This window comes from Schistocerca gregaria, chromosome 1, assembly GCF_023897955.1.
Source record: "Schistocerca gregaria isolate iqSchGreg1 chromosome 1, iqSchGreg1.2, whole genome shotgun sequence".
Classification (NCBI taxonomy): domain Eukaryota; kingdom Metazoa; phylum Arthropoda; class Insecta; order Orthoptera; family Acrididae; genus Schistocerca; species Schistocerca gregaria.
Window position 1 is genome coordinate 1,008,371,471 of NC_064920.1, and position 12,967 is coordinate 1,008,384,437.

General features: G+C 47.1%; 1 protein-coding gene across 1 annotated transcript in view; it reads left to right on the top strand.

The window, feature by feature from the left end:
• The window catches only part of LOC126278678 (headcase protein-like), a 692,507-nt gene that overhangs the window by 662,057 nt on the left and 17,483 nt on the right, over window positions 1–12,967 (top strand). The window contains exons 3-4 of the mRNA XM_049978925.1: window positions 3,306–3,494; window positions 6,017–6,205. Coding sequence (XP_049834882.1) covers window positions 3,306–3,494; window positions 6,017–6,205 — 378 coding nt within the window. The remainder of the gene's footprint in view (window positions 1–3,305; window positions 3,495–6,016; window positions 6,206–12,967) is intronic.

A 12,967-nucleotide genomic window follows, 5' to 3' on the forward strand; every position in this document is an offset into this window, starting at 1 on the left:
ATTTGATAGAAGTTAATTTGATAAAGGAAAGTTTCATTAACGTAGTGAGGAATGAAAAGGTTGCTCTACCGATCTACAGAATGAAAGTTCTGTCCAAAGTAACAATGTGATTTATTATGACTAAACTCAAAATAATAAACAAAACACATGAGATATTTACAATACGTCAAATTGGATACTCAAATAAATGCTGTGAACGTGAAGGTGTCCATAAACTAGCTTGTGACATTTATGACCAAGTGGTATGTGGAGAAAATTCCTTGCAACTCAAATTTTAAGAGAAACACCCAGCCAACCCATCATTAATTGCAGCTACAGTAGTGATCACTCCGACAATGAACACCCAAGGCAGAACCACGTTAGAAAAGACGAACAGGCGCGCTCTGCTGAGCCCTGATTATCACGTAGCAAAATTCCCTAATCTGTCGGTGCTGCGGACATACATTACCAAGCTGTCTTTTCAACTGCAAGGACACGATCTGGCGTACCGGAGGTGATGGCTGGTTGCTTCGACGTCCCGTCATGGTGATGATAATGTCGCGAGTATAGCCCAAAACAAATTATCGTGGTCTGGTGTTCCAGACTAAAGACTTCCTAACAACACGAATGCGCCTCTGAGGGAGACGAAGATGGCTCGCCATACAATCACTGGCGGTACAGTGACTGATTTTAACAAGCGAAGTCACACACTAACTCCTATACAGTCAACGTAAGCCAAAACTGCTCAAGACGGACAACATAGGCCACGTGTATGCAGGGTGCTCAATTGCCAGCTGTACTCGGAAAGTTACGTTGAAGTCGAAACTTCAACAACTTCGTCAAACAGTTACAATGAAATGAATGTAAATTAGACAGCCAACAGAAGGTAGGCTGTCCAGAGCAGCGAGAGCACAGTCTTGTAACCTACTCCGACCGAAAGGCGAGAGCCAACTCTACCAAGAGCATCCTTATAAGCCGAACACAGAACATTACCGCCCCCAACACAGTGGCTGTGGTTAAACGTTCCAATCAGATACTTGAAAACCGGCAGAAAATTCCACTCTATTTTGGTACGACACGGATCTATCCCCTGGGCAAGCCAAGGGTAAGATATAAATACGAGAGGGGGCAAGTCACTGTGTGCATCGTAAAGGCATGCCACATCTCATAATTTCTGTTTATTTACAATCGTCAGTCAGTGACTCCGCTAACGGTGATCCCTTACAAACTTGGCGACTGCACCGACACGGCGCCTCCTGGTGTGTTGACCTTCCAGTAGCATGGGCCAAGCGTCGCCACTGCAGCTGGTGTGCCAGACGGAGTCTCGTTTACCGGTCCATAGCTCAACGGCCCGGCGTCAGCTGCTGTCACTGCGAATACGGCACACTTCATCTCGTCCCAGTGGCACAGAGAGTAGGCGTCCTCCGTTAGAATCTCGACAAATGTGGGTATGGCTGGACCCCAGAGAAGTATTTTTGTGAAGCCGGCAGAGTGCTGAGCTGCCTGAGATCCCGGAGAGTTAGGTGGCCGACTGAGGCTCGAGGCCTCTTGACGATGGTAACGGCAGCGTCATTGGAACACGGTGATTGTCCAGACTGAACGTCATATTGCTGACCAGCTGTTTGAAGATGACGGAATGACGACGACGGTGTAAACGCATTATGTGGAGCTGAAGCCACCCTGTTTGTATGTCCCTTAGATGCATCTCGAACAGAGACCGGTTACCTAGACTTGGCTTTTGCTGCACCGTGGTGGGTGGAACTACAGAAACTTCCTGAAGGTTGGTCAGTATACCCGGTCGTTGACTCGCGGCGGATAGGCAGCACGGAGCGCTTTCCTCCTGCGGCCGTAGGCAGGTCAACGACTGCGATTGGTAGAGACAGTTGTGAATGTCCGAGATTTGGAACCTGAATCCGGTTGCGGTTCGTTCTGTTACAGAATGTTTTAGTTCCGTGAGGTCGGCAGCAAAACACATTTTCCGACTGATATATGTCTGCCGCACTGGCTGTAGTTAGCTGAATTAAGATATCCTTGCATTTTGGATTGTCCAAAACCACTTTCAAATGTGTAACAACTTTCAAATGTCTGAAATTCATACGAGATGTTACACGGTTAAGCATAAGTATAAATCATCTATTGGTTGCATAGTTGGTAGAATAAAAGCTAATTACAATAAAAAGAGGATTTATATTGAATAACCCATGACACGGACACGTTTTGCTTACAGTCATAACTTTCGTTATGACGAAAATTTTCGCCGTAACCCAGTATATCACCTACTCATTCAAAACGAAAGGATGTTATTGTTCAAGAGAATTGCAAATAGCTTGATTCGAAAAATAAACAAAGTATTTAAATAAAGATGTTTGTTTCCGTTTTCTTGGTTTGTTGTTACTTTTACTATTTATTGAGTTTTACTGAGCAGCTCGACTTCTGTTTGAAATTAAAAGTATAAATATTTCTTGTCCGATTTTGAACTCATCTTGTTTCGCTTACTGCGTTCCATCACACCGCACAACACTGTACTCGCCGCGCGGAGTAGCCGCGCGGTCAGGGGCGCCTTGCTACGGCTCGCGCGGCTTTTCCCGTTGAGTGTTCGAGTCCTCCCTTGTGAGTGCGCGCGCGCGAACGCGCGCGTTTTTGTGTGTGTGTGTTAGCGTTAGTTAGTTTAAGTTGGATTAAATAGTATGTAAGCCTAGGGACTCATGACGTTAGCAGTTTGGTCCCATAGGAACTTAAAAAAGAAAACAAAAACACTGTTGTCCTCCCGTTTTACAATCTACCAATCAGGCGCGATGCTTGTTCTTTCCCATGCGCCCGTCTAATCCGTGCCTCCGCCCCCCCCCCCCCACCGCCCCCCCTCCTCTCTCTCTCTCTCTCTCTCTCTCTCTCTCTCTCTCTCTCTCACACACACACACACACACACACACACACACACACACACACACACACGATTTTCAGCACCGTCATCGTATTAAAAGAGAATGTACTGTGTCACCCATCTTGAAAATTGTTCTTACGAATGTGAAGCTGCATTGAAACTCGGAAACTAAATGGCACCGAGAGCGGCTAGATTGGTGCCACATTTTCTTTATCTGTATTGCGAAGAAAATCTTAATTTGCTACATTTGTGCAGGTCCAAGTAAGTTTGACTATGGTTTCATGAACTGTTGCCATCCGCTGAGCAGTTGCTGCAATGGTGTTATTATTTCGTGTACCGGTTCTCAGTGGCAACGTCGTGGCGCATGCCCGCCCCAGATGGAACGTTATAAGAAACAAGTGGTATGAAATGACACTGACGTGCTGTTTTGTGTTGGCTGTTGCAGATGGAGGACGAGGGCAACCATGGCAACGACGAGACGCGCTGCTTCATCCTGTCGACGCTGGCGGCGCTGCACACGTCCCGCGTGTGCTGCATCTTGTGCCAGGCGTCTCTGCCCGTGTTTGACCGCTACCCCCTCATCGACGGCACCTTCTTCCTCAGCCCACGGCAGCACGCCAGGTTCTGCATACAGGTGGGTAGACCGCAGCTGGCGACCTTTCTCCATATAGTGTGTCGCCTGTTGAGCTGCCAGGTTCTTGTACAGCGGCATGCTAATGATATCTCTACCTGCTGTGCCAGAAAGGGCCGACTTTGTGAACCAGATTCTCGCAGTGGTTGATAATTAAGTGTTTCATGCTGGCCACATCTGGTTCATAGATGAAAAACACTTCCACTTAAATGGATTTGTGAATAAACAAAACAGGCTATTTCAGGGTTCCGAAAATCCCTGTTCGTGTGAACCGAAACTGCTGCATTCTCCTAAAAGTTAGTATTTGGGCATCTGTATACAGCAGAGGCATGTTATCGGCCATTTTTGCATACGAGAATCGATAACTAGCAAGCGAACAGTTTGTTGCCACACAGCAAGCGTTTCGACCACATAACACCAAACAGGTGTTTCGCTTGCTTGATGAGTGGTAAGGTAGAAGAGTGCGTTGGGTTATCCAAAATTTACTGGCACGTGGGTTGGCCTCCGTAGACACGGACACGGCTCCTCGTGACTACATTTTGTGGGGCATGTTGAAAGACGCTGGCTATCGGAACCATCTCACCCGCTGAACTAGCTTCAATCGTCGATGTGTGTGGCAGCTGAAACCATTTCCGTCGAGACACAGTAAGTGCCACCTCGCTACTGCGAGCGGTATAATTGTGAGCAGATCGTGATGTGTTACAAAAAATGTTTGTGGAGAACGAGTTTATTTGTGCATGCTGATGTGAGCTGTACAGTGTAAAACGCCGTCTCATAACGGCTTTTGTGATTACGCGTCGCTGGATTTTAAAATCAGAAAGTCCTTTGTTGGACACCCTACGGCTAAGGGCGGCTAAATCATATATGAAGTCTTTTATTGTTATCTGATATATTGTATTATTGGCGTTATTTATACATGGTGCTCTAAAATTTCGCTTACTAACCTCTGGAGCCTTAAGGGGACTGATTAGATAATATATTGAATTGGAACTCATATCCGCAAACGTACCGTTTCCGTGCCATAACCATGTTGGTAACGCAACCTTTTCTTATAAGTAATTTATGAGGCGTGACCCAGTACATCACTTGTTTTGCAATTGCACTCACCTATAACCAAAGCAACAAAAAGGAAACTAATCGATTTCACAAACACTGTTTTTTACAGTTAAACCGTTTTTGTCCTTTTCAAAAGGATTGTTAGCATTCTGATCCACTACATATAAGGTTCCATGTGACCACCACCAGGTCCATTGCACACATTGTACCCACTTATGATGTTGTGGTAGATACCCACAACTCGTGTCTCTAGATCTTATGTCTCTACACGAGTGTCATAATCAAACTCTTCTTTCTACCCCTGAGGAAAATTCCTGTGAAGTCAAATTAGGAGCTCGTGGAGGCCCTGCGATTGGACCACCTCGGTCTATCTTTCTGTGTCCGAAACGTTGGTCCATGTGTTCCCGAATATGACGTGAAAAGTGAACGGATGCGTCGTTGCGCAGAAATCACATGTCTTGACTGATTTGCACAGCATCCAACAACACGCCCAATACGTGTTGTGTAAGGGTCAACTGGATGGAACCCCGTGAGCTTGGGTGTACGCATGTACGGTTGTACGGTGACCACCCAGAACACCTGCCCATTCATACAAAATCTGTCTTGTAATCCCTGGACATGCGTGACTTGCGGGTTTTAGTCTGCCCAGATGTGGCTCTTTCGAGAATTAAGAACACAGTCCCAAGTAAATTTGCATCCGGCTGTGAAGAGAATGTATCGTTGATGCAGCGGCGCAGAAACTGCATAGAGAACTCAACGCGTGGTGCCAAGTTGGCTGCCTCGAGTAACTGTATACTTTGGAGGTGGTATGGATGTGCTCATGCGGAACATACCTGACGGTGCTGGGAGCAACATACATTGCACATGCAATTGTTCGTGTACTCGTTGACGGGTTCTCTTCAACATGATACAGGACGGCCCCTTCCTACTCTGTCGTGCGGTGTCACTTTGGAGCTCAGCAGTCACGCCTGCTGACGGTGAAGGTACCTCTTCTCGAAGCCATAGCGTAATTGTGGCGGAAAGGGCATGCGGTGGAGTCGGACGTTGTGGATAAAGATCTTGATAAATGTGACGGGCAGCTCTACCATTATCGTGAGATTCACCATGCAGAAGGTCCATGTCGGTGTATTCTGCAACCGCGTACTCAACCAGCTTGCTGTAACTCTTACAGAAACGTAAATTAGGCTCGAACCAGGCCAGAGAGATAGGACAGACGTCAAATGGCATCAGCTGGTCTGACTTAGGCACCCACCTCCATGACTATCCTGTTGCATATCTGTGTAACAAACACGTTTTCAAATAGCTGTAGCGCGGAAGCGGTACACTTCCGGACATGGGTTCCAATTTGACATATTGTGTACTCTGCCCCTATACATGTCCTAGGAGTTCATGAGGGGAATTTTATAGCCCCCTGTATAATAAATGCTCTTGAAGTTATGTTTTCGCTAGCGATGTTGTGATTGTGACAGGTGAAGGTGGAGGGCCGCACGCAGTACCTGTCGGCGGTGTGCATGGCATGTCTCGAGGGCTGGGGTCCCGGACGCGGCATCCGCTGCCGCTTCTGCGGCACCGCCTGGGACGGCTCCTCCCTCGTGCTGGGCACCATGTACTCTTACGACATTTTCGCCGCCATGCACTGCTGCATCGAGCGCTCCAAGGTCAGTAGTGCTGGCAGCCCATCTGTGCTGCTCCAGCTCAGAGCACAGTCGACATTTGGTACACAAAATATGTTCACTACAAATCTTGTTATGCGGGATGTTTCGTCCAGAGTGCGCACTAAATTACTTTTTCCCGTACCTGCACAGACGACATGTTTGGGGTGAAGGGGGGGGGGGGGCAGTGTTAATGGTGGGGCTCCCGTTGTGTGTGGCGAGCCGCAGGGGAGGTGCAAACTATCCTTTCAACGGGTTATGCCAGTTTAATCAACAGTTGTCTCACACTAGAGTATTAAATACGAAAATCAGCGCAGAAACAATTGAGACAGTTGCGTCTATCGGACGAAGTTCACAATTCAGCAAGCGACAGAAAACTAAGACGGGGTGGACTCGACAATTGCCGACAGTGAATATTTTTCTGCTCAGGTACCAAGTAGTTTTTTGCGACCTGTACTATGCAAGCGCTGTGTGTCATGGATACCAATGCCGCATACGCTCCAGCCCGTTCTTTGCAATGTGGCAAATGCTGCTTCAGTTTCAGCCAAAGTAGACTAGTTACCGAGCGGCCTTGGTAAGAAGACCGCGAAAACGGATGAGCCATTTACTATTTCAAACTTATACAGGGTGTTACAAAAAGGTACGGCCAAACTTTCAGGAAACATTCCTCACTCACAAAGAAAGAAAATATGTTATGTGGACATGTGTCCGGAAACGCTTACTTTCCATGTTAGAGCTCATTTTATTACTTCTCTTCAAATCACATTAACCATGGAATGGAAACACACAGCAACAGAACGTACCAGCGTGACTTCACTTTGTTACAGGAAATGTTCAATATGTCCTCCGTTAGCGAGGATACATGCATCCACCCTCCGTCGCTTGGAATCCCTGATGCGCTGATGCAGCCCTGGAGAATGGCGTATCGTATCACAGCCGTCCACAATACGAGCACGAAGAGTCTCTACATTTGGTACCGGGGTTGCGTAGACAAGAGCTTTCAAATGCCCCCATACGTGAAAGTCAAGAGGATTGAGGTCAGGAGAGCGTGGAGGCCATGGAATTGGTCCGCCTCTACCCATCCATCGGTCACCGAATCTGTTGTTGAGAAGCCTACGACCACTTCGACTGAAATGTGCAGGAGCTCCATCGTGCATGAACCACATGTTGTGTCGTACTTGTAAAGGCACATGTTCTAGCAGCACAGGTAGAGTATCCCGTATGAAATCATAACAACATGCGCCATTGAGCGTAGGTGGAAGAACATGGGGCCCGATCAAGACATCACCAACAATGCCTGCCCAAACGTTCACAGAAAATCTGTGTTGATGACGTGATTGCACAATTGCTTGCGGATTCTCGTCAGCGCACACATGTGGCGGTGAATCGAGGAAGTACAGTACATACTGACGAAACTAAACTGAGCTCTAACATGGAAATTAAGTTTCCGGACTCATGTCCACATAACACCTTTTCTTTATTTGTGTGTGAGGAATGTTTCCTGAAAGTTTGGTCGTACCTTCTTGTAACACCCTGTATGTCAGTGGTATTTGCTCACTGAGCTGAGCAGAAACTCCTAATTAATAGTTCTCATAATCAGAACACCTCTCAAATTGTCATATGAATGCATTCGCGTAAGTGCTCTTGTTTTGCCCATCACGAAACAGCCGAACATCTTTCTATTAATTGTTAGTTTTCTGAAAAAACACTTATCACATGGTTTGGTTGGTAGAATGATATTACCGCAGTTATTCGTGGCACATTAATTGCTCACCACACTCCTTGTATCATATTAAGCAAAGGCCCTTCATATATCGGACAATAATTTTCAGAAACGGAACACTGATTGTTCTGCTTGTTCACGGACTCTTATAAAGCAGCCATTCTTCATGAGAGAAAAAGTGCGTTGCAGGCTCAATCTGTCGTTCACGCAAAGACTGAAACAACCAGTTGCAACAGTGATGTCGAGGAACTCTACCAGGATTGGTCGGTCGATGCTATAGCGGTGTTTTGTGAGGTTTCAGTTGGAGCTTGTGCACAACACTGTGACGAGTTGCTACTGAAATATCAGTCGGAGCGTTAAATGACGCAAATCGTTTTCTCAGGCGTCTTTTCCAAACTCGTCGTATTTTGACAAAACCAACATCCAACCTGCTAAATTCCGAAGAAGGGCCAGAGTGCTATGTGGCGCTTAGTGCATCCTCTGTATTCGTTCCCACTCAGTGCCACGCGTCATAGGTGAACACACTGTAATAGACAGAAAACTGGGACGAAAACACCATCATCGTCGCACCTGAGGTAGTCCAATGTCTTTTGTGCTGTTCAGTTAATTTTCCCGCCATCTGACCTGTCTCTGGATATCAACAGATCAAAAAGATTTTGACAACATCTAATGCTAGATGGGTATAGCAAAAGCTTGTAATACATGGAACCGTGTAGAGCGGAGCCTGTCCAGCGATGAATATAGGCTGCTGTTGTTGTTGTTACTGATGGTGATGGTGATGATGATGATGATGATCGCCAGTCTCTTGAAGAGTATTCGTCGTGGACGTCACCACTCGTGTTTCGAAAACCCGAAAGGCCATCAAAACCACCATGTAGATGGACTGCCTTCTGCAGAATAGCAAGATGTCCTTATTGACATTCAAGGATGCGACTACCCGCCCCTTCAGGTCCTGGCCATGGGAAGTATGTGTGTCCGTTTTTACACAGGTACTGTAGAGCTGTTTAACATGGTACCTACACTGTTGACCCTTTAAACTGCATTACAAGGGAAGATGGAATTTTTAGTGCTTATCTGTACAGAATGTAGTCAATTTGGGTGTATACAGGGTGCAAAATTTTGTACATACAGCTGCCACATCTGACAGCATCAGTGATTCTAACCCGATTGGGCATCAAGTCCAAGTGAGGTTGGATGAAAATTACGGGCAAATCATTCCATGTTGCTTCAGATGTACACCAGAATTCATCAGTCACAATAGACGGTAAAAGATGATGTATCAGTCTTTCGACAACCAACGACCAGACGGGATCTGGAGAACGAGCTGACGAGGGTAGTAGTGGAACATCCTCTGTATTGAAGTAGGTTATGACAGCACGGGACACATTTGGTCATGCCTTATTTTGTTAAAGAATAAGATAATGGAGAACTCAAAAAAGATAGGGCAGAGCGACTGGCCTTAACCCGCCATAAATGTGACGACTGCTCTTCAAATTACCGGCCCTTCTAACCAAAAGTGATCGTGTTGTGTACCCAGTGGTTGGGGTTGGGTTGTTTGGGGAAGGAGACCAGACAGCGAGGTCATCGGTCTTATCGGATTAGGGAAGGATGGGGAAGGAAGTCGGCCGTGTCCTTTGAAAGGAACCATCCCGGCATTTGCCTGGAGCGATTTAGGGAAATCACGGAAATCCTAAATCAGGATGGCCGGACGCGGGATGGAACCGTCGTCCTCCCGAATGCGAGTCCAGTGTCTAACCACTGCGCCACCGCGCTCGGTGTACCCAGTGGTACTCCATAACATCATGCCAGATGCTGGGCACGTGTGAGGATGATGAATGTGCTCTAGCAACGTTCGATCTTTTTGAAGACTTCAGAATGGAGATGTCCATGGTAATATTATGCGCGGAATCAGGAACGGTCTGAAAAGACGGTTTGGTGCGTCTACTGTCAGTCTACCTCTGTTTACTGCTGTTGCGTCAAGAAAAGCCGCAGTATTGGTTGACGTGCTAACAGTCCGCCATGGTGCTACTGCAGGCGTCATACTGTCATGTAGATACTTACCCTGTTGCAGACAAGCCCATTTACTGGTTGAAGGTCCACGGCGCGGGTGTACGATCCTGTTCCGGTGAACTAATGATTGTCCTCCTTGTAGTCACGTGTGGCTGTTGAGTTCCTGCATGGCGTTAAGTACGACCTTCCTGAACCCATCGATTCCATGTTTTCATATCAGTCATGAGTTCCCGACCATGGTGAGCAGCAGTATTGCCAAGCGATAAATCACAGTCTCAGTAACCGTGATCCAGCTTCCGCACTGTGGAATCGTAGCGCATGGTGGTAGATGTTTGTCCTTCGTAGACGAAACCTAACACGATCTTCTCACAGATCACAGATTATATACACAAAGTAAATGACGTTACTCAGAGGTAATTTATGCAGTTTCAATGAAATGGTAAATTATTTGCATACCCAAGTATGTATTACACTTTACATTTACATTTATATTCCGAAGCCACCCAACGGTGTGTGGCGGAGGGCACTTCATGTACCACTGTCATTACCTCCCTTTCCTGTTCCAGTCGCGTATGGTTCGCGGGAAGAACGACTGCCGGAAAGCCTGCGTGTGCGCTCGAATCTCTCTAATTTTACATTCGAGATCTCCTCGGGAGGTATAAGTAGGGGGAAGCAATATTTCGGTACCTCATCCAGGAACACGCACCCTCTCGAAACCTGGACAGCAAGCTACACCGCGATGCAGAGCGTCTCTCTTGCAGAGTCTGCCACTTGAGTTTGCTAAACATCTCCGTAACGCTATCACCCTTAGCAAATAACGCGCCGCTCTTCTTTGGATCTTATGTATCTCCTCTGTCAACCCGACCTGGTACTATACTCAAGTATAGGTCGAACGAGTGTTTTGTAAGCTACCTCCTTTGTTGATGGGCTATATTATCTTAGGGCTCTCCCAATGAATCTGAACCTGGCACGCGCCTTACCAACAATTAATTTTATATGATCATTCCACTTCAAATCGTTCCGTACGCATAGTCCCAGATATTTTACAGAAGTAACTGCTACCAGTGTTTGTTCCGCTATCATATAATCATACAATAAAGGATCCTACTTTCTATGTATTCAAAAAAATGGTTCAAGTGGCTCTGAGCACTATGGGACTTAACATGTGAGGTCATCAGTCCCATAGAACTTAGAACTACTTAAACCTAACTAACCTAAGGACATCACACACATCCATGCCCGAGAAGGAATCGAACCTGCGACCGTAGCAGCCGCGCGGCTCCGAGCTGAAGCGCCTAGAACCGCTCGGCCACCGCGGCCGACTCTATGTATTCGCAATACATTACATTTGTCTGTGTTAAGGGTCAGTTGCCACTCCCTGCACCAAGTGCATATCTTCCTGCATTTCGCTGCAAATTTTCTAATGCTGCAACTTCTCTATATACTACAGCATCATCCGCGAAAAGCCGCATGGAACTTGACAATTTCACGTTTGTTGCTTTCGTAGTGTTACAGTTTTAATGGGCAGCTGTGCACTTGCGCTAGAACAGCGGAAACTGCAAGTGATGCGAGACCCGAGTACCTCAGGCACTGTGGGTAAACACAGCGCGACGGCAGTCAGGGAGCCCCAGGCGGACAGGCCACAAGGCATGTCTGCAGGCGCTGCGGTCTGCAGCCACTTGCTGCAGCGGCGAGGCGACTCCTGGCGTTGTTAGGCGCCCTAATCGGTTTGGCGGCGGCGCGCACCGGCTAATTGCCGGCTGCCGCTTTATGTTCCCTGAAATTGGGCGCGCAGCCTCCGCCCTCTGCCCTGCCTGACATTCTCTGCTGTCAACGGCGCTGCGCAGCTTAAACCGTGCTTATTGCGCCAGTTGTTTGTAATACCTTTACCTGTTTCCCCCACGTCGCACCTTTCCGGTGGCGTTATTTCGATGAAAATGAGAACACTAAAGCGGATAGATACTGGTGTGCTACTTCTTGGTGTGGTGCCAACAGAAATGGAAAGTGTCGCACCACGAAGCCTAGCGCCACATTTATCACTCCGTTTGGAGATGTTCATATAACGTATTGGACATTATTGTTTAAATTTTCATTCTACGTGGAACTGATGCCAGTTGTCAGCATCAGTATGAGGTGTGGTTCCTCATGGGCACGACACAAGTATGTTGTGTCCAGAATGAGATTTTCACTCTGCAGCGGAGTGTGCGCTGATACCAAACTTCCTGGCAGATTAAAACTGTGTGCCGGACCGAGACTCGAATTCGGGACCTTTGCCTTTCGCGGGCAAGTGCTCTATCATCTGAGCTACCCAAGCACGACTCATGCCCCGTCCTCACAGCCTTACTTCCGCCAGTACCTCCAAACATGGAAGGTCGGAGACGAGGTACTGGCAGAAGTAACGCTGTCAGGAAGCAAAGGTCCCGAAATTGAGTCTCGATCCGGCACACAGTTTTAATATGCAAGGAAGTTTTAAGTATGTTGTGATGTGATAGTGGAACAAACACTGGTAGCAGTTACTTCTGTAAAATACATGGGAGTATGCGTGCGGAACGATTTGAAGTGGAAAGATCATATAAAATTAATTATTGGTAAGGCGGGTACCAGGTTGAGATTAATTGGGAGAGTACTTAGAAAATGTAGTCCATCAACGAAGGAGGTGGCTTACAAAACACTCGTTCGACCTATACTTGAGTATTGCTCATCAGTGTGGGATCCGTACCAGATCGGGTTGACGGAGGAGATAGAGAAGATCCAAAGAAGAGCGGCGCGTTTCGTCACAGGGTTACTTGATAAGCGTGATAGCGTTTCGGAGACGTGTAGCAAACTCCAGTGGCAGACTCTGCAACAGGGGCGCTCTGCATCGCGGTGTAGCATGCTGTCCAGGTTTCGAGAGGGTGCGTTTCTGGATGAGGTATCGAATATATTGCTTTCCCCTACTTATACCTCCCGAGGAGATCACGAATGTAAAATTAGAGAGATTCGAGCGCGCACGGAGGCTTTCCGGCAGTCGTTCTTCTCGCGAACCATACGTGACT